The sequence below is a fragment of the Desmodus rotundus genome, chromosome 5 (assembly GCF_022682495.2).
Source record: "Desmodus rotundus isolate HL8 chromosome 5, HLdesRot8A.1, whole genome shotgun sequence".
NCBI classification, from domain to species: Eukaryota; Metazoa; Chordata; class Mammalia; order Chiroptera; family Phyllostomidae; genus Desmodus; species Desmodus rotundus.
In genome coordinates, this window is record NC_071391.1 from 88,112,270 (window position 1) to 88,137,106 (window position 24,837).

At 51.0% G+C, this 24,837-nt stretch overlaps 1 protein-coding gene across 6 annotated transcripts; it reads left to right on the forward strand.

Annotated features, from left to right (window-relative positions):
• Positions 1-6,839: 6,839 nt before the first annotated feature.
• Positions 6,840-23,056, forward strand: SIDT2 (SID1 transmembrane family member 2). Of its 6 annotated transcripts, XR_008426838.2 has the most exons (29): positions 6,840-7,970; positions 9,606-9,727; positions 9,855-9,917; positions 10,009-10,173; positions 10,261-10,306; positions 10,730-10,831; positions 10,937-11,020; positions 11,774-11,873; positions 12,071-12,136; positions 13,048-13,141; positions 13,528-13,580; positions 14,307-14,378; positions 14,541-14,612; positions 14,803-14,865; positions 15,663-15,781; positions 16,072-16,145; positions 16,241-16,307; positions 16,899-16,972; positions 17,114-17,237; positions 17,483-17,600; positions 18,105-18,241; positions 18,491-18,599; positions 18,815-18,891; positions 19,061-19,107; positions 19,378-19,483; positions 20,137-20,247; positions 21,470-21,583; positions 21,675-21,815; positions 22,465-23,056. XR_008426838.2 is itself a non-coding variant. In XM_024570748.4 (28 exons), exons 1-28 carry the CDS (start codon positions 7,788-7,790, stop codon positions 21,735-21,737), a joined length of 2,625 nt encoding a protein of 874 aa, XP_024426516.1. In that variant the 5' UTR covers positions 6,840-7,787; the 3' UTR covers positions 21,738-23,056. The 6 variants fall into 6 exon arrangements, 5 of the variants coding, with proteins under 5 accessions (XP_024426516.1, XP_045059900.1, XP_053780129.1 ...); XM_024570748.4 differs by having other exon boundaries at positions 21,675-23,056; XM_053924154.2 differs by lacking the exon at positions 14,803-14,865 and having other exon boundaries at positions 6,843-7,970; positions 21,675-23,056.
• The last annotated feature ends 1,781 nt before the right edge of the window (positions 23,057-24,837 follow it).

Consider the following 24,837-nt stretch of genomic DNA (forward strand, 5'->3'; position numbering starts at 1 on the left):
CTTGCTGTCTTTCTGCCTTCTTTATCATAGTTTGAATTCCAGTGGAAAAACAAGGGGTGAGTTTTTTTTCCTACCTTATCACAAGCTAATTGGATACTTAGATTGTACTGCTTCTTTTTTTGGAACTGAATGTACCAAGTTGGCCTTCATTACTTAATCTCCTTGGAGGGGTGTAGGGTGGTAGAGTGGGATGAACAAGGAGCCCTAAGTAGATATGTGGGACAATTGTCAAAGAAAATCTTTCAGATTAATTAAGAATATCTGGCAGTTAAAAATGCAATTAACTCTTAAACCAAATTGACCTTTTGACTCTTTTTTCTAATATCATTATTTAGAGTTTATTCACATTAAATGTCCCAGTTTCCACTGTTTCTCCATTTATCACACTAAAAATCACCCGTTTTCTTTTTTTATACTTTGGACTGTCTCTACTGTTGCTCCCATTTTGCACTTCAGTGCTTAAATTAATTGGAGTATTCTGAGTTCCTGTGCCATTTAGGAAGAAGCCTCAGGATATTTCCCATCTGTTAACCACTGAAGAACTTGTTGTAGGTGCATCCCCATTTTAGTGTTGGCTGAGAGGCCCAGGGAGATTTTATATCTTGTCCAAGGTGAATCATGTAGTTAAAATGGGTGCTGAGATTTGATCCCAGCTTTACTTGACTTTAAAATCCTTGCCTTCACCACTACTCATTCAGCCTGGGGTATTTTAGCTCTATATTATGATTCACTTGAGTTGATGACAGACACATCCCTCGTTTCCTTACATTAGAAAGTCCTGGGAATGAAATGGAATCTCACCTGGACCATGGCAAAGTTTCCTTTGGTTTTGTTTTGTGGGGTTTTTTTTTGCAGCCAATACATTTTCATTTCCATCCTCCACGTGGCCACAGAATTATTACCTCGCCAACCTTTTTCCCACCTTAAAACCAGCAGTAGGAATTGCTTTGTGATGTTAGAGAGCAAGACTTTTTGGTGGTACACATGAAGGTGTTCAAAGACTGTACAGTATTAACATGTCAGTAAGTTCAGATGGACACTAATCCAGTAAATAAGAGGTAAAAGTCTAAAAGGAAACAGGAAAGTGTAAGTACAGTCAAAATAAATGGCAGAAAAACTTTAAAATAGGAGTTACCAGTTCCCATATTCTGAGCGGTGGGGTGCAGGCCACAATTGCAAATGAAAACATTGAATGGGTTCATAGCAGACCTTCAGAATACAGCAGTCTCCCTTGATGTCCACTCTTACAATAGGTCCAGAACAGTTTCGCAATAAGCCTGGATATAACACTGTGGACCACCTCATTTGAACTGGGTAAGTGGCATTAGTCTCAGTATAACAAAATGTGACTGGAGTCCAGGACAGGAGACTTGAATGGGGACACAGTTCTCATTTATCTCCCTGGCCTCCCCAGGCTTAAAACAGCCTACCCCAAGTGCAGCCTCAGAACTTTATGACTAGATCAAGGTTCAGTCACCCAACTGGCCATCAGGGCCTATCCTGATGACTAACACCAAAACCACCCCAGCACTAATTAGCAGATTGCTATGAGCATTCACTTTTATCACTTCACTGCAGTGATGCTATTAGATTACAATGGCTTACTCCTAGAAGAGGTGTAAAAATTTGAAGGTATTAAACTGAAGTTTTTGTTTTCCTATTTGTCCTCCCACATACCTTACCTCACCAAGTTCCTCCGTAGCCCTAGAGGCGTTGGCTTTGTGAGCTACTTGCAGGCTCCCCTTAGACCACAGAGCAGTGGCAGAAGCACCCTGGGTCCTGAGGCTTTGTAGACTGTCCAAACGTGAATCTCCTCCATGACCCAGGAGAAGTGGAAGAGAGAGTGGTGTGGTAGGAGGGAAAACTCCTTCGCCACATCTACGTTGGTAAAAATGGGAAAAACTGACAAAACCAACAGAATACCCACTTTTCTCCAGCCATGGCAGGGATGAAATCCTAACTCAGCTACATATTTTTACTTAGCCATGAAGTAAAGGTCTTACGTGATTTGGTAAACACAGTCTTTTCTTGGCCTCATTTTATGCTATACCTCTTGCCTTTTGCTTATTTGCTGGCTTATTTTGGTTTAATTCATCACGTCAAAACACAAGGTGGGGGAGAAAGGTTTACAGTTGTTTGTGTTGAAAATAGTAGTACAAAAATAAACTTTCATGTACTCACAACTGTAAACCTATGTTTGCCCCACCCTGTATATATCAAAAAACACTATAAAAACATATTTTACACACTGATTAAGCTTTGACAGCACACCTGTAAAGAATTCATGACACAGTAGAGCAGCATGCTCATTGATAACCAGTGATAGATAGTCCAAGGTATTAAATGTAACATCCTCTCCGTGGCCTGGCCCTCTTCAGTTCATATCCTTACATTGCTCATCTTGAATTTTCATGCCAATAATAGTGAATTTTGAGTCATGCCTTTGCCCCAGATTAAGACCCCATGTCTGGAATATGCTTCTGCCCCTACTCATCTTTTAAGAATCCCTCAGGGAGGAGAACACCTGGAGTGTCTTCTGATTTCTCTTTCCAGCTCTGGGTTGTTCTAGGTCTCCATCTCTGAGTTCCCCGTAATACCTTGGTGTAAGTCATCATTGCACGTATCACTACTATATGCCTACCTATTAATCTACACTGCTAGATAATGAATTCTGTAAGAATAGAGATTGTGTTTTAAGCTTCTTTGTGTTTCCAGCATCTAGCTTAGTAGCTAGTACTAACTAGGCACTGAATAAATGAAGGAGTGAATAAATAGGAGATTGCTTTGCTCATGGTCTTCCAGTCAGTAACTGTCAGAATTTAAACTGGAATACAAATCTGGTGACTACAATTTCTGCTCTTTGAATGGTATCATGCTTCTGCTTGTAAGAAATAGACATTATTCTTGCTAGTGATAAATAAGGGCAAACAAAAATTCTCTTAAAGCCAAAAAGAAAAAAAAAAAGATGCAGTATATACCTATTACAAAAATTTTTTAAACATTTTCTAGAATATTTTGAGTAGAAATAGATGGAATTAATACAGTTTTTGTAGGAAGAGTGAAGCTAGAAGAAAAGGCTAGACTGGTTCAGAGGAACAAAGGTATGGTGAATGAGAAAATAACTTTGTGAAGTCTCTGAGGACCAATGAAGTAACAAGAAGCTGGGGGATGTGCCCTGTTTTTGAGCCAGAGCATGAAGAGAGGAGACCCTTTCTGTTATCGAGAAAAATTTTGAATAAACAGGGTAGGTACATGATCTTTAGGTATAACCAGAGAGGAGCTATATCTAAAAGGTTCCTCAGTCACATCTTCTGATTTCTTAGCCAGAGACCCAAGCTTTCTTGAAACAGGAGGAGGCCTGGCTCATTTGTATCAGTGATCTTTGGAGACACAGATTGAGTTGATCAATTATTTATCTGCTTGTTTTCAGCAACCTGATGACCAGCCTCATTTCCTGGAAAGCTCTGATGTTGGTTCCATCACGTGGCCACAGGGAAGCAGATGCAGGGCGTGAATGTATTTCCCAGTCTGAATGATGAAAGCCCAGTTTCAGGAAATGGAAAGTGGCTGATATATCTCTGGCAGAAAGGCCTGTGCATTTAGTCAGAGCTGCTCTCTCATGACTCACCTCTTTAGACAATAGTTCACGATGATGAATGCAACCCAGTCTGGCTCTGCTATATGACATTCAGGAGGACAATGAAGATGAGACATGGCTCCTGAAGGTTCAGAAGGTTTAATTTGCCTAAGATGCACAATGCAGGGCATTAAACCTATACCTTTCTGATGTCAAAATCCTTACTTTTTCCATGATACCATGAAACCATGTGACATATTTGATACCTTATCCCCAGAATGACAGTTTATTATCTTTAGCTGATTCCCAGTGTATATGCACCTAGTTTTCACAGCCCTTGAAGGAAAGAACCAGATACAAGGGCAACCCTGAGAAAAAAATAGAACTTGCATGATGGAAAAAAAGTGCTGTATTATTGCTGCCAGGGCTGCTATGTCCAGGATATTTCTCTCTGAGCTTCAAGTAGAAACACTGAGTCCTTTTTATGATCACGATGAAAACGGAAATTCGAGTCCATTTTTTTCAGAGAGGTTGGTTTTACAACCTTTTTTTTTCTGGGTTAAAGTTAAACCATTACTTAATTCTAAAGTCTGGTTTGATTCTGCCCTTACCCCCCGGCCCCCACAGGCATGACCACTTCCTAACCCCAAGGTTCCTGAATTACTTGATGGGACTCAGCTGATCTATTTACTATGGGTCTTATTGTATTCTCTTAATGCAGACTTAAGGTCATTTTACCAATACCCCTGACCCAGGGAACCTTTCTTCCTGTCCTGATATTCCAGACCTTGAAATCCTGTGGCTTAAAGTGGAGCCAGATCCATGCAAAGCTGGAAACCTTGTCAGCTACCTGCTAAATGATCCCATTTCTTAGGTCCTTTCTGTACTCAGGCTGGGAAGGGTGGCCCACAGGAAATGGGAGAAAGTCATCTAAGCTTTGTGACCCACCCTGCTTCCTTCATCTCCAGGGCTTCGGTTGACCTTTTTACATAATGTGGGAAAATGCAGTAGCTTGGACCTGTGCAGAGGGCCAAGGGTCAGGGGGCTTCCCTGAGGCCTTGACATCTCTTTGCACTTAACCAATCTGTCTTTGAGCTGGAGTACTGCCCTTTCATGCTGACTGCTGCAGACTACAAAAAGGCTTTCTCTGCCAGACCTTAGGAAGGGCCTTCACAACTGGGTTGCATGTTCCCTCCCTGGGAGGGTGGGACAGCAAGGCTGAGGAAGGTCTACCAACTTGAGAAAAGCAAGAAAATAAAGGCTGTTGCACTCCTATTCTGTCTGGATATTCATGGTGCTAAGGATTCAAAGATTAAGCCCATGAGACCTTGTGAAAGGGACAGATCTCTAAGTTTATTTAGATTCCTTGTAAGATATTGCTAGGAGAAAGGGAGCACACAGAAATGATAGTTCACAATTGTTTGGGCCCCAAACTGGTTCTCAAAATTGATTGTGCATAGCAAACTTCTGGAGTGCTTGCTAACATGCATATTCCTGGGCTCCACCCCAGAAACTGATTCAATAACTGTAAGTAATGTCTGGATGTGCATTATATACAGGCCTAGAGGCACATTTTGCTCCAAAGCCTAAAAGACTTGGAATACCTCTCCCCAGGCTCCCCACCCCCCAGCCTGGGCTTAATTCAGTATGGTCCCAGCACCAACCGGCCTATAGCAGAGACCCTATGATCCTCAACTTGTAGTTCTCACAGTTCCCAGGGAAGTTCCTGGCACATCACAGACCAGTTGGATTCCATCTGGCTAAGGGGAGTGCTCAGGCACAGGGTGTGAGTGTTTCTTAGAGTTCCAGATTTACTGGCAAGGTGAGGGGGTTACAGTGAGGGTTTAGAAAGGGAGAAGTCCAGTTGGAATATGAAAGTTTTACATTGACTCTCCAAACTGGGCTGCTGACTGCATGGCAGGCTTATGACACCTCTTGTTATTCTGAGGCTCCTGCAGTTCAGGTTTGTTTGGGAAGAGCATTGGACCAAGGCTCAGGGGACGAGTCTCGTGAGCTACTCATGAGCTGACCTTTTCTGGGCTTCACTCTATGTATCTGTAAAATGAGGGGTTGGCTCAGAGTCTGCTAAGGTTCTCCAGACCCTGAAGCTTGCTTCTGGTCTTCATCATCAAGTAGGAATGCTTGCACAGGGCCCGGTGTAAGTCTCCCACTCACTATTTGCCCAGTATAATTAGAACAGTACCTGATGTATTGTAGGTGTCCATTAAATATTTAGTGCAGAAATGGATAAATATAACTGGTCATAAGGTAAAATAGTCATTGGAACGATGTCCAGGTAGTAAGGTGGGGGCGGGGGCTGAGGCTGCTAAAATTTATGAGTGAACAAACTAACAAGCCACTGGCCCAGGTGGCTTCACCAGGGTGTCTGACAACTTCAGAGGTAGCCACAGTACATTTCTTATCCTTAAAACATGTACTGTAACTTACAAAAGAAATTCATGTACATTGTAGAAAATTTATAAATTTTTTAAAGGTATTAAATATTTAAAACCACCTGCCCTGGCTGGTGTAGCTCAGTGGGTTGAGCGTGGGCCTGCAAACCAAAGGCCCGCTGGTTGGATACTCTGTCAGGACACATGCCTGGGTTGCGGGCCAGGTCTCCAGTTGGGGACACATGAGGGGCAACCACACATTGATATTTCTCTCCCTCTCTCCTCTCTAAATATATAAATAAGATCTTAAAAAAAAAATTTAAACCACCCACAATACGAAGATTTGGGGGGGGATATTTTTCTATTCAAAGATAATCATTGCTAAATTTTTATGCAGTTTCTCAACATTTTTTATGCACGTCTATCTATTTGGAAACCATACTGTTTATATAATGTCATACTGTGAATTCTCTCTGCTTGCACGTCCCTTAAAGTCTTAAGCATAGTTTTTTAATGGCTTCATGATAATAGTGTGTTTAAGTTAACCACTCACTCGTTATGGACATTTAAGCTTTACGGTTTATATTATAAATATCAGAGTGATAGGGATAGCAACCCACACATTTTCATCTGTATTTCCTTCGGATAGAGTCTCAGAAATGGAATTACTGGGTCAAAGAGTATAAAGCTCTTGAAGCTTCTTGAAACACAGTGCCAAAATATTTTGTAGAAAAGTTTTCACCAATTTACACTGAAAGTCACTATCTTTCAATGAGCTTTGTAGCTGCCTCTATAGAGAAGAGGAGAAAGCCCCTAAACTTTTAAGGCATCGCTGAAGCTGTGCGGCCGCTGCAGGGGAAGGTGAGATTGCACAGGGATTCCACCTCCAATTCTGCTTAAATTACCCCCCGGCCATCAGGGCGACTGTCCTGTTTGTTCCCTAATTCTTCATTTCTTAAGATCCCAGAAGAAAAAAAGCCCGGAGTGGAGAATGTTAGTGGTAATGGGAGTGGGGGATCCTATCCCTAAGTTTGAGCAAAGGGAATTGGTTAACAAGAATCCAACACTTGGAAATCCTTCATGGAAACATTCGTCTATTCCAAAGTGAGCTTCCAAAGAGGGGCAGAATAACGAAAGAGAAGGCAGTAACGGAAAAGGACTCGAAGGCATCCAGCTGGAGTGCTACGGCCCCTTTAACTCCCTGTCCGGAACCTGGCCCTTTAAATCTGTGTCAGTTTCCCCTGACGTCAGCCGAAGGGCCCGCCGCCCGGCTGTTTACCGCTTCGCCGAGCTCCACACTTTTCCCAGTCTGGAGCGCCGGAACCGCCGAGCCTGCCTGCCCTTAAAGGGCTCGTACTCTACTGGCCCGGCTGCGCGGCGTCCGGCGACTACCAGCTATCACGCTCTTCACCCTCAGACTTCCCTCCCTTCGTGGACGCCTCTCCGGCCGGCCGGCTTCCCCACCTTTCCTCCCTCCCCTTTCCCGGCATCTGCAGGCTTTCAGGAACCAGCGCCCCCTAGCTCCAGGCCCTGGCGGATGGCCGCAGGGTCTCGGAACCGTGCTCAGCCCCTCGCGATCTGAGGCCCCTGCCTGAGAGACCCGGACCCCACACCTTCCCCTCCTCGTCTTTGCCGCCCCTCCCCTCTGGTGCTCCTAAGAGCGTCTCTGCGGCTCCGGGGAGGGGACGTTTCCTAATCTCAGGCCTGGGTTAAAGTTCTGGTCCTGGTGAGATGGTGGAAGCTGCGGCCGAAGCCGCAACCTGTCCCGGAGGTGTCCTGTGTCCTGTCGCTGCCGCCGCCGCCGCCCTGCTGGGGCCATGTTCGTTCTGGGCTTGCCCTTCTTGGCGCTTTTGGTGGCTTCGGTCGATAGCCATCCGGGGCTTCTGGGGCCCAAGAACGTCTCGCAGAAAGACGCCGAGTTTGAGCGCACCTACGTGGATGAGGTCAACAGCGAGCTGGTCAACATCTATACCTTCAACCATACTGTGACCCGCAACCGGGTGAGGGCTGGGGCTGGGCTGGGGCTGGGGAATGAGCGAGCAGACCGGGCGGTTCTGTCAGTTCCCCATGGACGAACTGCCCCACTGGGTACCTTCCGTTTCCCTGAACCATGCTGGACCTTCTTGACCAATCCTCCTCCTTTTGCCACCATTGTTTCTCCGAAGCTCCCTATGGCCAGGCTCTGAAGGTGCCTCATTCCTATTTTCTCACGACTGCCTCCTTCCACCAGATGTGGACTGAGCAGGACTGACCTGCTCACTACCCAGCAGCCAGAGTCTGAGAGCTCTGTGGGGTCTGCGGGCAAGAGGAAGCGGGCTTGCTACTGGGCTTGACCCAGAAAACCCCAGGGGTATGAGACAGGCTCTGCCTGCAAGGCTCTGCCCAGGCAAGAGTTAGAGCTGAGCCGCCTGGGAAGATAAATACAGGACTTCCGGGGCTGTCGGAACTGCTGGGAACATCCCAGACCTCCTCCAGTCTTAGAAAGCCTTGTAAGATGCAGGTGGCAAAAATGAGGCCAACCCCAAGCTGGACTGGAGGAGAGAGGGAGTTTGTCTACTGTGGAGAATATGCCTCACCCTGACTTCATTTATGTTTCTTCCCTGGCTGTGAGTTGACCATGGGCTTAGCTAGGTCTGGGAAGTCTAGAGCTGAAATTTGGAGAATTCTTGCAGCCTGGCTGTATGGTCTCTTTTGCAGTTCTCTCCATGACTGCATTTACTGGGAAGCAGTGGAGTTGAGAATGGGAATCTGATTTTTTTTTCAGGATGGGGAGAGATTTGGTTTCTGTAACAAGCCAGGATCTGCCTTCAGTGCCTGGTTCTGTAAAGCTTGATCTCCAAAAGTTTAAAGTATTTTTTTCTTTTTTTCCCTATATCTATGGTTACCCTGAGAGCTGTGGCCTGTCCCTTTGTGAAATGCTGCCCTAGCACTTGGGTTTCAGCAGTCCAATAATAAGATTCACGGGATTTATTTAGTTTTATTTTTTCCTTAAACTCCTGCTGTCCAATATACTTTTCTGTACAGCACCAAGACTGAGTGTGTCTCCATTTTATAGAGGAGGAAATTGAAGCTCAGAGACGTGAAGTGACTTCTCCACAGCCCTAACCCTTGGTCAGAGCTAGGGATAGAATTTAGCTTTCTTGGCTCTCGACAATCCCTGTGTGTCCATCCCCACCCCCAGGTTAGTTATTGAATAGGAGCTTCTAGCTCGTAAGGAAGAAAGAGGAGGAGCAGGTTTTGCTCCCATGTCCACGTGTGTACATGCACATGTGTGCAAGCATGTGCGTCCCATGAACATGGATAGGAATGGGATACCCTGGAGATGCCTGAGATCTCCAATGTGCTTCCTGTTGGGAGCGAGGCCCTGAGTTGTTTGGGTCTTATTGCCCTGCCATCAGAAACTTGTGTCTCCCATAAGCCTCTCCTTTAAGTCAGCACTGGTCCCTCCCATAGACTTGGGGCTGCCCTGGCAGAAGGGGCATGGATAGCTTCTCAACCTAACCAGGATGGGGAAAGAACAAAGCATTTGGCACAATTGAGGTCAGGGCTCGAAGTCTCTGGGTCCATGTGTCCCAGGTGGCAGAGGTAGTATCACCACAGGCTTGACTAAGGGGCATTTCCATCTCATTCTGCAGACAGAAGGCGTGCGTGTGTCTGTGAATGTCCTGAATAAACAGAAGGGGGCTCCATTGCTGTTTGTGGTCCGCCAGAAGGAGGCTGTGGTGTCCTTCCAGGTGCCCCTAATCCTGCGAGGGCTGTGAGTAGGACCTGGGGATCAGGGAGGGAGTAGGCCTAGGTCAGGCCTTGCTCAGAGCCTCACCCAGGTCCTTATCTGGGGCCTCAGACCACCCAGGGGCCCCTCTGTCTCTCTTTCCCATCACTAGACCCAGGAGGCTGCTCAACAGCATGAGGACCAAGCCAGCCAGCCCAGATTCTGTCAGCCCAGTGTGGGTAGGGGTGAGGGGTGGTAGACACCCAGAGTGGAGGAATCCTGGTTGAGACAATAGTCACGTCCAGACTCTCTGCTTTGGGCCATAGGTTTCAGCGCAAGTACCTCTACCAAAAGGTGGAACGAACGCTCTGTCAGCCCCCAACCAAGAATGAGTCTGAGGTCCAGTTCTTCTACGTGGATGTGTCCACCCTGTCACCAGTCAATACCACATACCAGCTCCAGGTCAGCCGAATGGACAACTTCATGCTCAGGTCTGCAGGGGAAAGTGAGGGGACCATGGGACTGGCTTCCTTCTTAAGCCCTGGGAGTGACCTTGGGGGCTCTTCTCTGCCCTACAGGACTGGGGAGTACTTTAGCTTCAATACCACAGCAGCCCAGCCTCAGGTAAGATCCCCTGTTGACTCCCCCTCAAGAGAAGAAATGGGGAAGCTTACATGTGGGAGTGGGAGTGGTTGGTGGCCTTTGCTGGGAGTTTGAAGTTGGCTGGACTCTACCTGGAAATACTGGAAACAGGCTCTGGCCCCAAAGTGGTAGAGGCAAGGAGCATGGGAAGTGCAGAGACATGGGGCCTGGCTGCCATCTTTCCAACTTGCCAACTTGCCACACGGGTATTGCCCTGAGTACCCAGCTGGGGTCAAAAGGAGTGGTACACAGACAGAAAATGGGGTTGCTTATAGTGAAGGCCTTTCTCGTCAGAAAGCCTCCAGTGCCCAACCCTGAGAGAATTCACACTGTCCCCTTCTAGAGGGACAGAGAGGGCATCCTAATGAGACAGGGCTCTCCTTGCCACCCTCCCTTTGCCCTCAGTACTTCAAGTATGAGTTCCCGGAGGGAGTGGACTCGGTGATTGTCAAGGTGACCTCCACCAAGGCCTTCCCCTGCTCAGTCATCTCTATCCAGGATGTCCTGGTAAGTGGCCTGCCCTTCTACACTCTACCAGTGGATAACAGGGCTGCTAACCAGAGGGGACAGAGCCCAGGTCCCTGCATCTGCTTTTTCCCTCATCCTCTATAGTGCCCCGTCTATGACCTAGACAACAATGTAGCCTTCATCGGCATGTACCAGACTATGACCAAGAAGGCAGCCATCACTGTGCAGGTAGGAAACGCACATGGGCCTGTAGGAGATGTGGCTGGTGATTAGCTTTCCAAATTCCTGCTCCTTTTCCCCTGCCCCATTCCTCCCCTATCCACAAGACTGAGTCTGGGCCCATTGGTCCCTGAGACTTTGGGTCCCTGATATGTATGAGAATTAAATCATAATCCCTGCCTTTGGGGACAGGAAAGCAGTATACCCTTTCTACTTGTTATAGCTACTTCACTTACTATATTGATATCAAGGAGAGGAAAGGAGCCCTAGCTGAGGCTTTGCGCCTGCACTTGGCAAAGGCTGGAACCTATGCTCCAGGCAGGGAGGGGGCGGCCATACATTCATCTCACATTCAGTCATGCAGGTGATGGAGGCACCATGGCCCCTTCCCTTTTTCCCCTGGCCAGTGCATACCCTGTAATAGGGCACCCATGGGCCCTGTGATGGTGAGGTACGCACATATTTGCTCACTGGCCACGGTATAGGTTCCGGCTTTGGGCTCTGGAGTCAGGTAATCTCGCCTCTACCACTCACTGTCCGTGTGACCCTAAGCTAACTGCTAAGCCTGTCCAACAGGGATAATGATGGTGCTATCTCATAAGGATCTTTGGAAGCATTAAGTAAAATAATATAAAAAGAGAGTTTAGCATAATTTCTGGCCCAAAGTAGATATTCAGGAAAGGATGGTGATGGTGATGACGATAATATAGTGATGACAATGGTAATGATGTCGTCATCGTCATCATCATCATTATCCTGCAGCGCAAAGACTTCCCAAGCAACAGCTTCTACGTGGTGGTGGTGGTAAAGACAGAAGACCAGGCCTGTGGGGGTTCCTTGCCTTTCTACCCCTTTGGAGAAGGTAATTTTGTGCCCCAGGCCCAGTTGGGGATAGAGAGGTCTTGGTCATTTCCTGGGAGGTAGAACAGGCTGCGTGACTGATTGGTGGACATGGTGGGACACGCGTTTTTGGCTCCAGACTCTCCCAGGACTGGTCCCACCAACTCTAGCTAAGTTCCAGGTAGCCCTTTGTTTGCCAATTTGACATTTTACTTCCAGATGAACCGGTTGATCAAGGGCACCGCCAGAAAACCCTGTCAGTGCTGGTATCTCAAGCAGTCACGTGTGAGTGTGGGTGGCTGAGTGGGGATGGACCGGCCTCTGGCTCTTCCTCTCAGACCTAGGGTAGGAAGGGTGATGAGGACCTACTCAGCCAGGCCGATGGGCTAGGAACATGGCAGTGTTCTTGGTAGGCCTCATGATGGGAGGGCCGGGAGGTGAGTCCCAATATAACTCTGTACATAGTCCATGACTACAGAGTAAAGTGCTGAGTTCTGTCTAGTTCTCTCTGTGCCACTTCAGAGCAGTGCAATCTCACTGAACCTCAGTTATCCCGTCTCTGTAACAGAGGTGTCAGGGTCTGTCCTGCTAGTCTCACTAAGTTGGGAGGTTTAGTGCAAAATTAGGAAAGTACCAGGCCCTTTAGTCATGCTCAGTATATATTTACTGAGTACTTGAATAGGGCCCTTTGTAAACTGGAAAGTATAGGATAAAAATAAGAGATTGTGATGGCAGGGGAAAGAAGCTGCCTCTCCTACACGGATTCTTTATTCAGCAAATATTTGTCAAGCACCTTCTGTATGCTGGGTGCTGTGCTGCAGCGACAGCCCTCAAGGAGCTCCTGCCCAGAGAGACAGGAGCCTGTGGCTGCAAGGGAGCTGAGAGCTGTGATGAGCAAAGGACAGGTCACAGTGGGAACACAGGACAGAGAAAGTTTCCTAGAGGACAAAGTCCCCGAGCTGTGTTTTGAAGGTTAAGTCAAGATGGAGTTTTTGAGAAAGATGTAGAGGAGAAAGTTCTTGCAGAGGGAGCAACACAAGCACAGACAGGAGTCATGTCAGAGTCTGGTGGATTTGGGGAGCAGCCAATTGTTCACACTGGCTGGGTCACTACATTTGAGGGGAGAAGTGGTGAGAGGTTAGGCTGGGCCCTGTGTCATGGTTGATGTGTTCAGCTTCCTGCTTCTTTCCCAACAGCTGAGGCCTACGTGGGTGGGATGCTTTTTTGCCTGGGCATATTTCTCTCCTTCTACCTTCTGACCATTCTTCTGGCCTGTTGGGAGAACTGGAGGTAAAGTGGAACTTCTGGGCCCTCCCCTGTTCTGGGTTACATTGGGCAGGGGATGTGGGGGAAATGGCCTGGCAGGATCTGAGCCAGTCCAGGGTAGTCTTCCACACTGTCCACAGGGCAGAGGGGACCCTAAGCAGACCCCTGTTAGGGTCTGTGGTCCAGGAGCCTCTCCTCTGGAAACCTTTCTCTCAACCTTTCTCAGCCTCCCCTTCTCTCAACCTTTCCAAGCAGGGAGACTCCACATGGCTTCCCAGCCTGGGAAGAACCATAGGATCGTGAATGAAGGACAGGGTTATGGGATGGAGAGGGTGGAAGGCAGGCCAGCCCTGCGTAGGAGGGATCCTTGGTCTGCCCCTCTGGTTTGCTTCTGGATTCTGTCCCTGCAGGCAGAGGAAGAAGACCCTTCTGGTGACTATGGACCGAGCCTGCCCAGAAAGCGGTACCTGCAGAGGGCCTGAGTGGGAGGGCAGAGTATGCTTGATGTTTTGGAGGGGATAGTGATCGATAGTTCCCTTGGGGGTTGGAGGAGGCTCTCTAGGGGCTTCTGGGTGTTCAAGTCGGGAGTAACACTACAGGTAGACGTGGGGTTGGGCTACTGTTCCTGTGCATCCCTAGTGTGCTTGTCTGAAAGGCTGCCACTTGATTGACGCTCTGGATCTAGCTGTGCTGTTTGTCTGCCTCGGACAATGGGGCTCACAGTCTCTGGGATTATTAACCTTTCATTCTCTCTTCTTCCCTTCCATCCCTCTCTCTTTCTGTCCTCCCTCCTGCTTGGACCTTCTGTCTCAGCTTCTCTCCTTGGTAAGCTCCAGGTGCTGTGGGCAGAGGAGCTGGAGTCCAGAGTAGGGGAGACGGGGGAAGCACTAGGGGTGTCAGGTGGGACCTGGGCAGGCCACCGTTGGCTGTCCTTGCTGCTGGTAACTTAGATGCATCAATTCCTTGAGATTGCTCTGTCTCTATGGGGAACACAGGGTGGCTAGTGTTTTCTTTGGGGACATACATGGGAGGGAGGTCAGGGTGGGTGTTGGTGGAGGGAGTGAGCTGTGCTTGCTGTGATTGGTGCTTATTCTTTGTTGCTGCCATGGCTACTCTGTGTCTCTCTTCTCTCTGGCTTTCGGCCTCTCTCTGCTTCTAGGGCTAAGAGGACCTTGATGTCTCGTTGCAGGTCATCCTCGGGTCCTGGCCAACTCCTTCCCTGGTAGCTCCCCTTACGAGGGTTACAACTATGGTTCTTTTGGTATGTGTCAATGCCAGAGATTGTGCTGGTCCACTCACAACCTAGTCTCCTGAGGCTGTCACCTCTAAGGTGCAAATTGGTAGCCAGCCTCCTTGGAGCTCCTTGGGGATGGGTCTAGCATCCCCTTCCCTGAGGTCTGTGTTCACCAGTTTTATTCTACAGAACAGTGTTCTGGATCCACCGAGGGTCTGGTTGACAGCATGGATACCGGAGACCTCTCCTGCAGTTACCAGGGTGAGCAGGCCAGGCAGGGCCCAGTGGTGTGGTGCAGGGCTGGTGCTGGCTGGGCAAAACCTGATGGTGGGTGGTTGCCTCTTATGCCAGACGCTGGGATAGGGAAGGGCCTGCTATCTCCCACCCCTCTTCTCCCTCAGCCTTCCCTCCATGGCTCCACTTCCCCGGTAACTTTCCCTTTCCTTTGAAGGACACGACCAGTTCAAGCGGCGCCTTCCCTTTGGCCAGATGCGGCAGCTGTGCATTGCCATGGGTAGATGTGGGGAGGTGGGGAGCTGCTCTGCCAATCAGCTCCTGCCAGGGTGGTTGACTGGAGCCAGGAGGCTCCGGGGCCAAAAGATGCTTTGTGCATGGCTTCCCCACCTAATGCCAATGATTGACAGCTCTTGTGTCTTTTGAGATGAGCAGGCACTGGTGGGCTGGTACCCCACCTACCCCTGAGCCAGATATTCTGGTTTGCTGTCATGTTTGCCAGCACCCTCACTCCCTGGCCTTTTGGGTTAGGGCTTGTGGGCAGGGGTACCATGTCCTGGCCTTTAGGGGATTTGGTCAGGCAGGGTCACAGGAGGAAGCTTCTAAAGGCACAAGAAAAGAATAGGCTAAAGCAGCAGGTGCACTTCCTAGAGGCAGCCTCTGACCCTTGCCTGCACCCGAGAGCCCCCTGTGTCTTTACCCAGTGTCTTCTCAGAACCCGCACAGCTGGGCACCTTCTAATCAGCATGACTTCTGCCAAATTCAGTCCTGCTGCTTGTGGCTGGGGCCTGGGGTCTGCTCAGTGTCCTGGCCTGGAAACCTTAGCTCAGAGAGGGTGGCATGGCTGGAGCAGTCCCTACTGAGTGACCTCTCTGCAGAGTCCACCCTGGTTCCCCTCAAGGACTTAGGAGGATTTGGTACTTCCCCCCTCAGAGCCTGAGCCCACCTCCATCCCTGATCTGAGCCTACATTTTGCCTCTTTGTATTGCTTAGTAATTGTGACAATTGCCCCAGGTGGGTGGAGACAGGCTTCGAGCTCCGTGCCCACTGGGAAACCATTCTCCCTGCTCACTCCAGGCCGCTCTCTTGAACCTGTGGGCACACGGCCACGACTAGACTCCATGAGCTCCGTGGAGGAGGATGATTATGACACATTGACTGACATCGAATCAGACAAGAATGTCATTCGCACCAAGGTCTGACATCATAGGGTTGGCCCCGGTCGGGGGTTCCTCAAGGAAGAGAGATTCTGTGTTCAGGCCCTGGTATATCTCCCCCTGGGGTAGGAAAGAGCTCAGATGGGGCAGGACAGATTTCAGGGGAAACTGACTTGCTTCCCAGCCCTTCTGGGCTGCTTGGCCAGCAGCAATGGGATGGCTGAGCTCCCTGCCCAGCAGCGTCTGGCCTCTCTTGGTCTTTTCTCACCTGGGCAAGAGGGACCTCTTCCAGGTGGTTGGAAAGGGCGCTCACTCTAGCTTCTCCCCAGCAATACCTCTATGTGGCCGACTTGGCACGCAAGGACAAACGTGTTCTGCGGAAAAAGTACCAGATCTACTTCTGGTGAGTGGATGGGGTGAATGGAACTTCCTGTTATGTGGGGTGGGGTGGCCATTTCTTGGGTCCTGCTACCTCACTACTGTCCTCCCACTTGTCAGGAACATTGCCACCATTGCTGTCTTCTATGCGCTTCCTGTGGTGCAGCTGGTGATTACCTACCAGACGGTGAGAAGGTGGGGCTGGCTCCCCTGGCCCCGCAGCTGCAGGCTCCCCTTCGCCAGAGTCTAGGACTCTGCCCCAAGTGCAGAGCCTCACAGCCTGGGGCTCTGGAGCAAGCACAGGTCTTAGGTCATCAGCCCTGGGTTCAAATCCCAACTTTTACCAGCTGGGTGACCTTGAGCAAATCACTTAACCTCCCCGAGCATCAGTTATTTCATCTGCAAAGTGGGGGCAGCACAGCTTCAGTGATGGTACCTTCCCCAAGTTGTTACGGGGATTCATTGAAATGAAAGTTCTAGGACTTTGTAAGTCTCAGTTTCCCTTCCCTTTTCTTTGTACTGAGGCAAGAACTTCAGTCACGGTCACACCCCAGGATTTTCAGCTACACCCAGAGAGGTGTGACAGTGACTGTGCCAAAACGAGGACTTGCCTGGTATACATGTGCACACACATGTTGGCTGTGGTGGCACTTCCTATCCATGGCAGAATGGGATGGGGTGGTGTGTCCTGGGCTGGGGCTTGGCCCTTCCTCACCAAGGCAGTGGACTGAGTTGGGTGCTTCAGCAGTCCCCCTCCTGCTCCCACTTCCTGCTGCAGGTGGTGAATGTCACAGGGAATCAGGACATCTGCTACTATAACTTCCTCTGTGCTCACCCGCTGGGCAACCTCAGGTGGGGATCTTCTTGGAAGGCCCCTCCCCCAGGCGAATGGTGTACCTGGGGAAGGGGGAGGGGCTCTGTGAATGCCTGCCACGATGGGGAAGAGGATGGAGCGGGAGGCTGAGGCAGTGCACCCTGTGTCTCCCATTCTAGTGCTTTCAACAACATACTCAGCAACCTGGGGTACATCCTGCTGGGGCTGCTCTTCTTGCTGATCATCCTACAGCGGGAGATCAACCACAACCGGGCCCTGCTGCGCAATGACCTCTATGCCCTGGTGTGGAGCCCCTGCCCCGCCTGCGGAAGCCTCTGCTGCAGACCCTTCTTGTCAGGCGTGCCCATCCCTGACCTGTCCTGCCCAGCCCCTGGTCAGCTCAGCCCTGCCCAGCACTGCCATGCCCTGCCCTCCCTACACACCATCTCTGCCTAAGCCTGCTCCTCTCTCATGAGCTCCCTCTTTAGGGTCCCTTCCTCCCTCCCTGCCTACGTCACTTCTGCTCTCCCCTTCCTCCTCCCTGACAGGAATGTGGGATCCCTAAACACTTCGGCCTGTTCTATGCCATGGGCACAGCCCTGATGATGGAGGGCCTGCTAAGCGCTTGCTATCACGTCTGCCCCAACTACACCAACTTCCAGTTTGGTAAGCGGGGCCTCCCTCTTCCCTGGCTGAACCTAGAGCAGGGACCTGCTTGAGTCTTCCGCTATTCCTAAGTCACCTGCAGGGATCCCCCAGACTCAGCTGCACAGGAGACTCCAGGGCTTCGGTGTCCTGTGCACACATGCTAGTTTACAGAGAATAGGCATCTGGTTGCTATTTCACTAATCTGTGCACCTTTCCTATAGAAAGGCATATGCAAGCACTGAGAAAAACAAGATAGTTGAGACATGGTCCTTGATCTCAGGGTGCTCAGACTAAGTTGTCTTGTCAGGGGAAGTCAGATGGTGGGTGACAGCCAGTGGGTGGCAGTATGGTGTGGCAGGGACAGTTAAAGGGCTCAAGGTCAACTGCCAGCCCACCACCATCTCGCTCTGTGGCCTTGAGGTAGTGTGGGGGCTCTCTTCCACTCTGATTGTCGGGGCTGGGAATTGCGTGCTGAGGTTCAGTGGATGTTGCTATAGCTCATGGCCCTGTCCCCCACCCTAGACACATCATTCATGTACATGATCGCCGGGCTCTGCATGCTGAAGCTCTACCAGAAGCGGCACCCGGACATCAATGCCAGTGCCTATAGCGCCTATGCCTGCTTGGCCATTGTTATCTTCTTCTCTGTGGTGGGCGTGGTGAGGCCCTGACCTGCTCTGCTCACCCTGTAGGAAAGGTGCACGGGCTTGTCCACACACATGCACATGCATACCCCCCTTCTCCACCTTCTGCAGGAGAGATCCCTGCTCCTTCCCTGAGGTGCCTTCCCTGGCCCCTCAGAGAGCCCTGGCCTGGATGAGCAACATCCTGGCTCCTCCAGAGGAAGGGTGGGCTCAGGGAGCAGCTTGCTTCGGCACCTCAGCCCTGCCCTTGGTGGCCTCTGGCAGGTTTTCGGCAAGGGAAACACGGCGTTCTGGATTGTCTTCTCGGTCATTCACATCATTGCCACCCTGCTCCTCAGCATACAGCTCTATTACATGGGCCGCTGGAAGCTGGGTGAGGGCATGCCCAGGGCATGGGGCTGGGCCTGCTGGGCCTCATGGAATGAGGGGAGTGTGGCTTTGGGGGCCTGGGTCCCAGGAGACTCAGGTTCTCATGGGGGGGGCTCTCCTAGGGGGCCCGGAGGAATCACTGATGAGGAAATAGATGAGGCCTGCTCTCAGCTGGTGCAGGCTGGGGATGGGAAAGTAGCATACCTTCTCTCTCTGCAGACTCAGGAGTTGGCCGTCGGATCCTCCACGTGCTCTACACGGACTGTATCCGGCAGTGTAGTGGGCCCCTGTACACGGTACCTGCCAGCTCCCCAGCCCCTGTTCTTCCTCCGGCTCTCTTCCCTCTGGAGGGCATGGTGGTGAAGCTGAGGGCCCAGGGTGTGGGCAACCAGCTGACTTGGGCCTTCACACTTCTCTGCCTGTGTTTCTTCTTTTCTCAGTCCTTGTGTCTCTGCTTCCCTCTAGGACCGCATGGTGCTGCTGGTCATGGGCAACATTATCAACTGGTCACTGTGAGTCTGGCTACTGTCTGTGGTAACTTGGCTGGGTGGACAGCTGGAAACTAGGCCAGCTACTGGCTGCCTTGGGGGCCACAGACAAATTCTAAGCTTTGAGCATGAGAAATGGGGGCTGACAAGAGAGCTTGTTGGCACCTGGGGTTCTAGAATCTTCTGTAGGCCTCTGAAACAGCCACAGTCATAATAAACCATTGGGTTGGGTGAGGCCAGGCCCTTCTTGCCCTTGCCCTCCCTTGCTTCACCAGCCTCCCTTGCCCTTGCCAGGGCTGCCTACGGACTCATCATGCGCCCTAATGATTTTGCCTCCTACCTTTTGGCCATCGGCATCTGCAACCTGCTTCTTTACTTTGCCTTCTACATCATTATGAAGGTGACTGGGGATCACTGAGCCTGCTCTCTGCCTTTTGGGGAGGGAGATGGGCACAACCTGCCTGGGGCAGCACTGGGACGGGGAATTTTCCTGTCCATCTGTCTATGCCAGTGAGGTTTGAGGAGGGGAGATACTGATGTCTCTTGCATGTATCCCCTGGGAACCAACTATATCCTAAGAACCACTCACTGTGCACCCTCAGATTTTAAGAATGGCCCGTGAAACTGGTAGCACTTCAGGCCATAGTTGGTAAGAGCTTTGTTCAGTGCAGAATGGATTGGAGAGGTGGGATTCACTGATTCTGTGGCGGGCTTGGGTCTCTGAGAGCCAGGTGTTTCTCATGGGACCCTCATGCCATCCAACAGAGAGGAGCCCTCTGCACAGGGAGAGCACCCTGGCCAGTACACCCTGCCAGCACAGGATTCTGGGCACATGGAGGCCCAGCCAGGGTGGACATCAGCAGTGAGGACACTTGGCTGCTATTGTGGGGACAAGTTGAATGGTATAACTATATGAGGTGATAGTATGAATTCAAGAAGACTTCCTGAAAGCCTGGAAGGCACCAGGAGAGCAGCATCTGGGGCAGAGCAGGAAATGGGTTGGGCGAAGCCTGGCCCTCAGGCTGCTCTTTCCTTCCCCACCCCCACTCCCAGCTCCGGAGCGGGGAAAGGATCAAGCTCATCCCACTGCTCTGCATCATCTGTACTTCAGTGGTCTGGGGCTTTGCACTCTTCTTCTTCTTCCAGGGACTCAGCACCTGGCAGGTGAGCAGTCAGCCTGCTGAGAGTGCGGGGGGATTACCCACAGGCTCATCTTGAGCCTGCACATGGCCAGCTTTCTTTTCAAATACCATTTGTGAGTGCTCCCCAGGCCAGTGCTTTCACAGCCACTGTCTTGTTTAATCCTCTACCATTCAACATGCATGGAGGGTCCCCCTTGTACTTACAAGGCAGCTGAGGCTCAGGGAGGATAAGGGACCTGAGTAAGGATATACAGGAGTGGCATAGCTGTGGCTTGAAGCCAGAGATGTCAGGCTCTGTCTTCTGCCTCCTACGACCCCTGCCATGGATCAGGTTTCAATCCTGGGATCCAAACTAAGTCTGGTATGGACTCTGCCTTTGAGGCACTTATAATCTAGTGGAAGAGAGGGACTATTAGGTCCTGGCTCTCGGTTTACAATATAATACACCAAATGAAGGTGGAGGCAAGATGGGTAAGGGAATGTCCAGAAGGGCAGTGAACAGAGCCCTCTGTGAATTAGCAGGTCCAGGAAAAGTTCCTGGAGGAGGCAGGTCTTGCTCTTGGCCTTAAAGGCCTTGGGTGATGGGGAAGGCCCTGTGACCCAGAGATGCACTGACCTGTGTAATGATAGAGAGGCAGAACTAGATGGGGAAGACTTGGGACTCAGTGAATGTACTAATTTGGGAGCCAGGTGAAGGCTGTGAGCTCCTTGACGGCAGGGAGTGTGTCTCTTGGTTCTCTCTCTAACCTTAGCCTGTGGTTAGCCACAGAGCATCCCCAGATACAGAGTGAGGTCCAGCCAGTGTTTGATGGATAGAAGTCATAGACCTTGAGCGCCACAGGTCATGGCTGCTGTCAGGCTTGGGCAGGGCTGTGTGAGCTGACAATTGTACTTTGGAAAGAAAATGAGCCTGAAGGAGCCCCGGAGGCCTGATCAGAACAGAGGGCAGAGTCCAAGGCAGGGACTGAGTTAGGAGGCTTTGTGGCCTTCTCGCATCTCAAGGCCATGACAACCCTCTGCTCTCACATCAAGGGAAGAAGAATCTGAGGGGAGGAGGGTCTGAGTGAAAGAAAGGAGAGGGCAGAGCAGGGGAAATTTGTAACAAAAGCCAGTTCTTAGATGTGGGAGATGAGGACAAGGGGTGCAGCAGAAAGAAAGTGCTCTGCCACCTGGGGCTGGGACCAGGAAGAGCCCTGGAGGGAGAGGGGGCTGGTCCGCAGGCAGCTCTCCCTGTTTCTGCCCAGAAAACCCCTGCAGAGTCAAGGGAGCACAACCGGGACTGCATCCTCCTTGACTTCTTTGACGACCACGACATCTGGCACTTCCTCTCCTCCATCGCTATGTTTGGGTCATTCCTGGTATGTGAGACTCTTCTGGCTGAGCAGGGAGGGTTGGGTGCAGACACAGGCTGCCCCCTTTCCTGTGCTTGACTTGACATCCATCCACCAGGTGTTGCTGACACTGGACGATGACCTGGACACCGTGCAGCGGGACAAGATCTATGTCTTCTAATGGAAGCCGGGCCCCTTGCTTCACTCATGGGGCCCTGAGCTCCTCTGCCTCACTGCTGGAGTCTGTGGCACCAGGGGTGTGAGTCCCAGCCCTGCTACTCAGTGCTGGGTGGCAGTGGGACACTAAGGCCTAGTCCAGACTTGGCCCCAGATGGCCCCAGATGGTCACAGGGTGGCCTTGAGCCTTGCAACTGCCCTCTGCCGGGGAGGAGGGCTGCTCACCTGAAGTCCCAGTTGTTGGCCAAATTGTTGCTTTCTTATCAGTGTTGGGGCCTTCCAAGGTCCCTGTCCTTGGCTCTCCATTTGTCCCTCTGTAGGAGAAAGGGGGGAAGTGTTGCCCTGCCCATCTCATGCCTTGAATTCTACCTGTCCTTTCTCCTCCAGCCTGCGGCCCAGAGCCCTTCATTCCTCAGTCTGATTCTTTGGCCTGTACTGGGGACCCACTTCTCTTTGGGGTCATACCAGCCTATCATCACTGCCCACTCTGGTCAGCCAGGATAGATGGGGTGAAGGATTTTGGGGACTGGCCAGGCTTATGGTGCTAAGACCTGCAAATGGCCCTGGCCGGCTCTCTGGCAGTGAGGGTCAGTTCATATGTGAGGAACTGCCCTTGATCTCAGGGGCTGAATTCAGAGGTCACCATCCTATTCCATCAGCCCCCAGACTGATTAGCCCCAGGATTGGAAAAAAAAAAACAACTCACCCTCTTCCTTCCTTTTTCTTTCCAGGCCCTTAGTCCTGCCAAGCCCCAGCGGGGGGTCTTTCAGTGCCATTGACATTGCCCAAGAATGTCCAGGGGCAAAGGAGGGAGGCTACAAAGAGCACAGCCCATCCTGCCTCCTCCACCATCACAGCAGCCCCAGTGCCTATCATAGAAAGGGGCTCAAGGAAGGGACATGACACTTCCCTCTCTGTCCCTCATCCCAGCCTCACTCTAGGACCCAGGGCTGGCTCCTGAGTTCCATCCAGTCTTCAGCCCAGTTCTGTGTTGGTCACACATGTGCATACATATGAACCTTGGAGTTTACACTGAGTGGCCCCAGCGTGGGGACCCCTCGTAGCTCTGGTCCTGGGGTCCCCTTTGCCCTACCTGGTCCATTCCAGATGCTGGAGTTGGAAGGTCAGGTCAGGCCTCTGCCTTGCAGATGGGAATATGCTTTATTCTCCCCGGCTTGTTTTTGTAGCCCTCCCTTGGGCTGGGGAGAGGAGGTGGGTCTGGATCTTTCTTCAGAACTCCGTTTAATGTCCGTTTCCCTGCTATGGTTGCATTTCTGTTTTCTATGAATGAGTCTGCGTTCAATTAAAGCAACAACAGACACAGTTCGTGGACCCTGTTTGCTGCTCTTCTGGGTGTAGATGTTGAGAATGTAGGGTCGGGCAGAGGTCTTCCATTTTCCAGTTCTTCTGGTCTACCTTTGCCTTTTCCAAGTCCCAGTCCCATTGGGAACAACAGTTCCTTGATTCCCCTGTGTTTTTCCTCTCCTTTGAGTAGTGATGTCCAGTAAATGTTTATGAGAGGCCTGCTCCACACCAGGCACAGTGCTGGGCAGAGAGGGTAGTGTTGTGAAAAAGCCTTAGCCATGCCATCTGATCAGAGATGCCCCACCACTTTCTGGCAAATGGCAGCGACCTCTGCCCACCTGATCCCCACTTGCCAGTCAAGCAGCTTCACTTCTTACCCGAGCCCCTCCTAGCTCGGCGGGCTGCAGGCACAGTGCTCCCTGACATGGCTTTAAACGCAGGAACATGCAGGTCAAGGCCGGGGTGGTGCTTGGGAAACACAGGACGATGGCTAGTGGGTAAGTGGGTGCGTGGATGACAGGCTCCAAGAGGAGGGAGTTTTGAAAGGACCCTGCAAGGTTGATGTGTATTACAACAGGCTAAGGAGGATAAGATGTAGGGGACAATGGAGCTGGTGAATTCAGGACACAAGCAGAGGTCCACAGGCTGCTCTCTAGCTGATCCCGTTTCTTTTCTTGCTTTTCCTTGATAAGGCCACTAGGGGGCATTATAGCTCCCTGTGCCACTAGCCTGTGGGGAATTGCTGGGAAGATTCTGTTGAGTGTATGCATGGTGGAGAGGGTTAGCTTTTTCTGCCAGGCTGTCCTAGGATGACGGGGTTTGGGGGAGTGTGCCTCAGAGGGCAGCCCAGAGATCCCTCTGAAAGTCTCTCACCTTTGTTACCTCCTTTTATCCCTTCCTGAGACCCCTGAACCAGGTACAAGCAATATACCAGTGGGTTTTCTTCCTGGAGTGAGGGAATCTGTTTTCAGGATAGGTAGGGACTGCTCCTAAAGGGAGGGAGGGATGATTGCAGCATCTGAGCCTCCTACCCCAGTGTTCGTGTCTCAGGCCCTGCCAGGCCTTAGAGATCCTCTAGATGGGGACCAGGGTCGACTGAGCTGCTGCTGAACCCTTAATTCTCACCCCCAACTAAATGTAACCCAAGACTCTTCCCAACTGAAAGTTCTCAACCCGATCGGGGTGGTACAGCTGAAACGGTGGGTCTAACAGCCTCTCCAGCTCCCACACGGGTCTGCCACTCACAGCTCACCTTGTGGCCTTGGGTAAGATGCACTCTGAGTCTCAGTTTCTTCATCTGTAAAATGGGGGTAGTAATTACACTCTCACAGTGCAGCTGTGAATATTAAATGAGAGCATTTGCAAAGTGTCTGGCATGTAGTCATTCCTCAGTAAAGGTCTAAGAAGGGCTGAAAGCCCTGGAGGAGAGAGTGGCTGCTTTGGCCTGAGGGATGGGCCTTCCCTCCCCACCTCATCCCTAGCTCCTTTCCTCTCTCTGGCCAAACCCTCTTGAATTTTTCCCTCCCCTCAAACTGGGGTGGGGGGCAGGGAACAGTGACGAAGGAGCAGCCCTAAGTCCAGACAGCAGGGAAAGCCTTCGTGGTCCTGTCCATAAAAGGCTTTACCCACTGGTTCTCCACTGGCCAGAACAGCCCCGCCCCACCCGCTCCATCTCCAAAGCACGCAGAGAATGTTTCAGGCAGGCCTGGCAGACTGCTCCAACTTGGTGTCTTTCCCCAAATATGGAGCCTGTATGGAGTCACTGGGGGGCCTGGGGGTGGGGAACGGAGCCTGTTTCC

Excerpts from the sequence above, each read along its gene's own strand:
- SIDT2 (XM_024570748.4), top strand. The coding sequence starts at position 7,788 with ATGTTCGTTCTGGGCTTGCCCTTCTTGGCGCTTTTGGTGGCTTCGGTC. Across the intron at positions 14,613-14,802 it reads CCTCTCCTGCAGTTACCAGG|GACACGACCAGTTCAAGCGG; the intron begins GTGAGCAGGCCA and ends TTTCCTTTGAAG. Across the intron at positions 18,892-19,060 it reads GTAGTGGGCCCCTGTACACG|GACCGCATGGTGCTGCTGGT; the intron begins GTACCTGCCAGC and ends GCTTCCCTCTAG.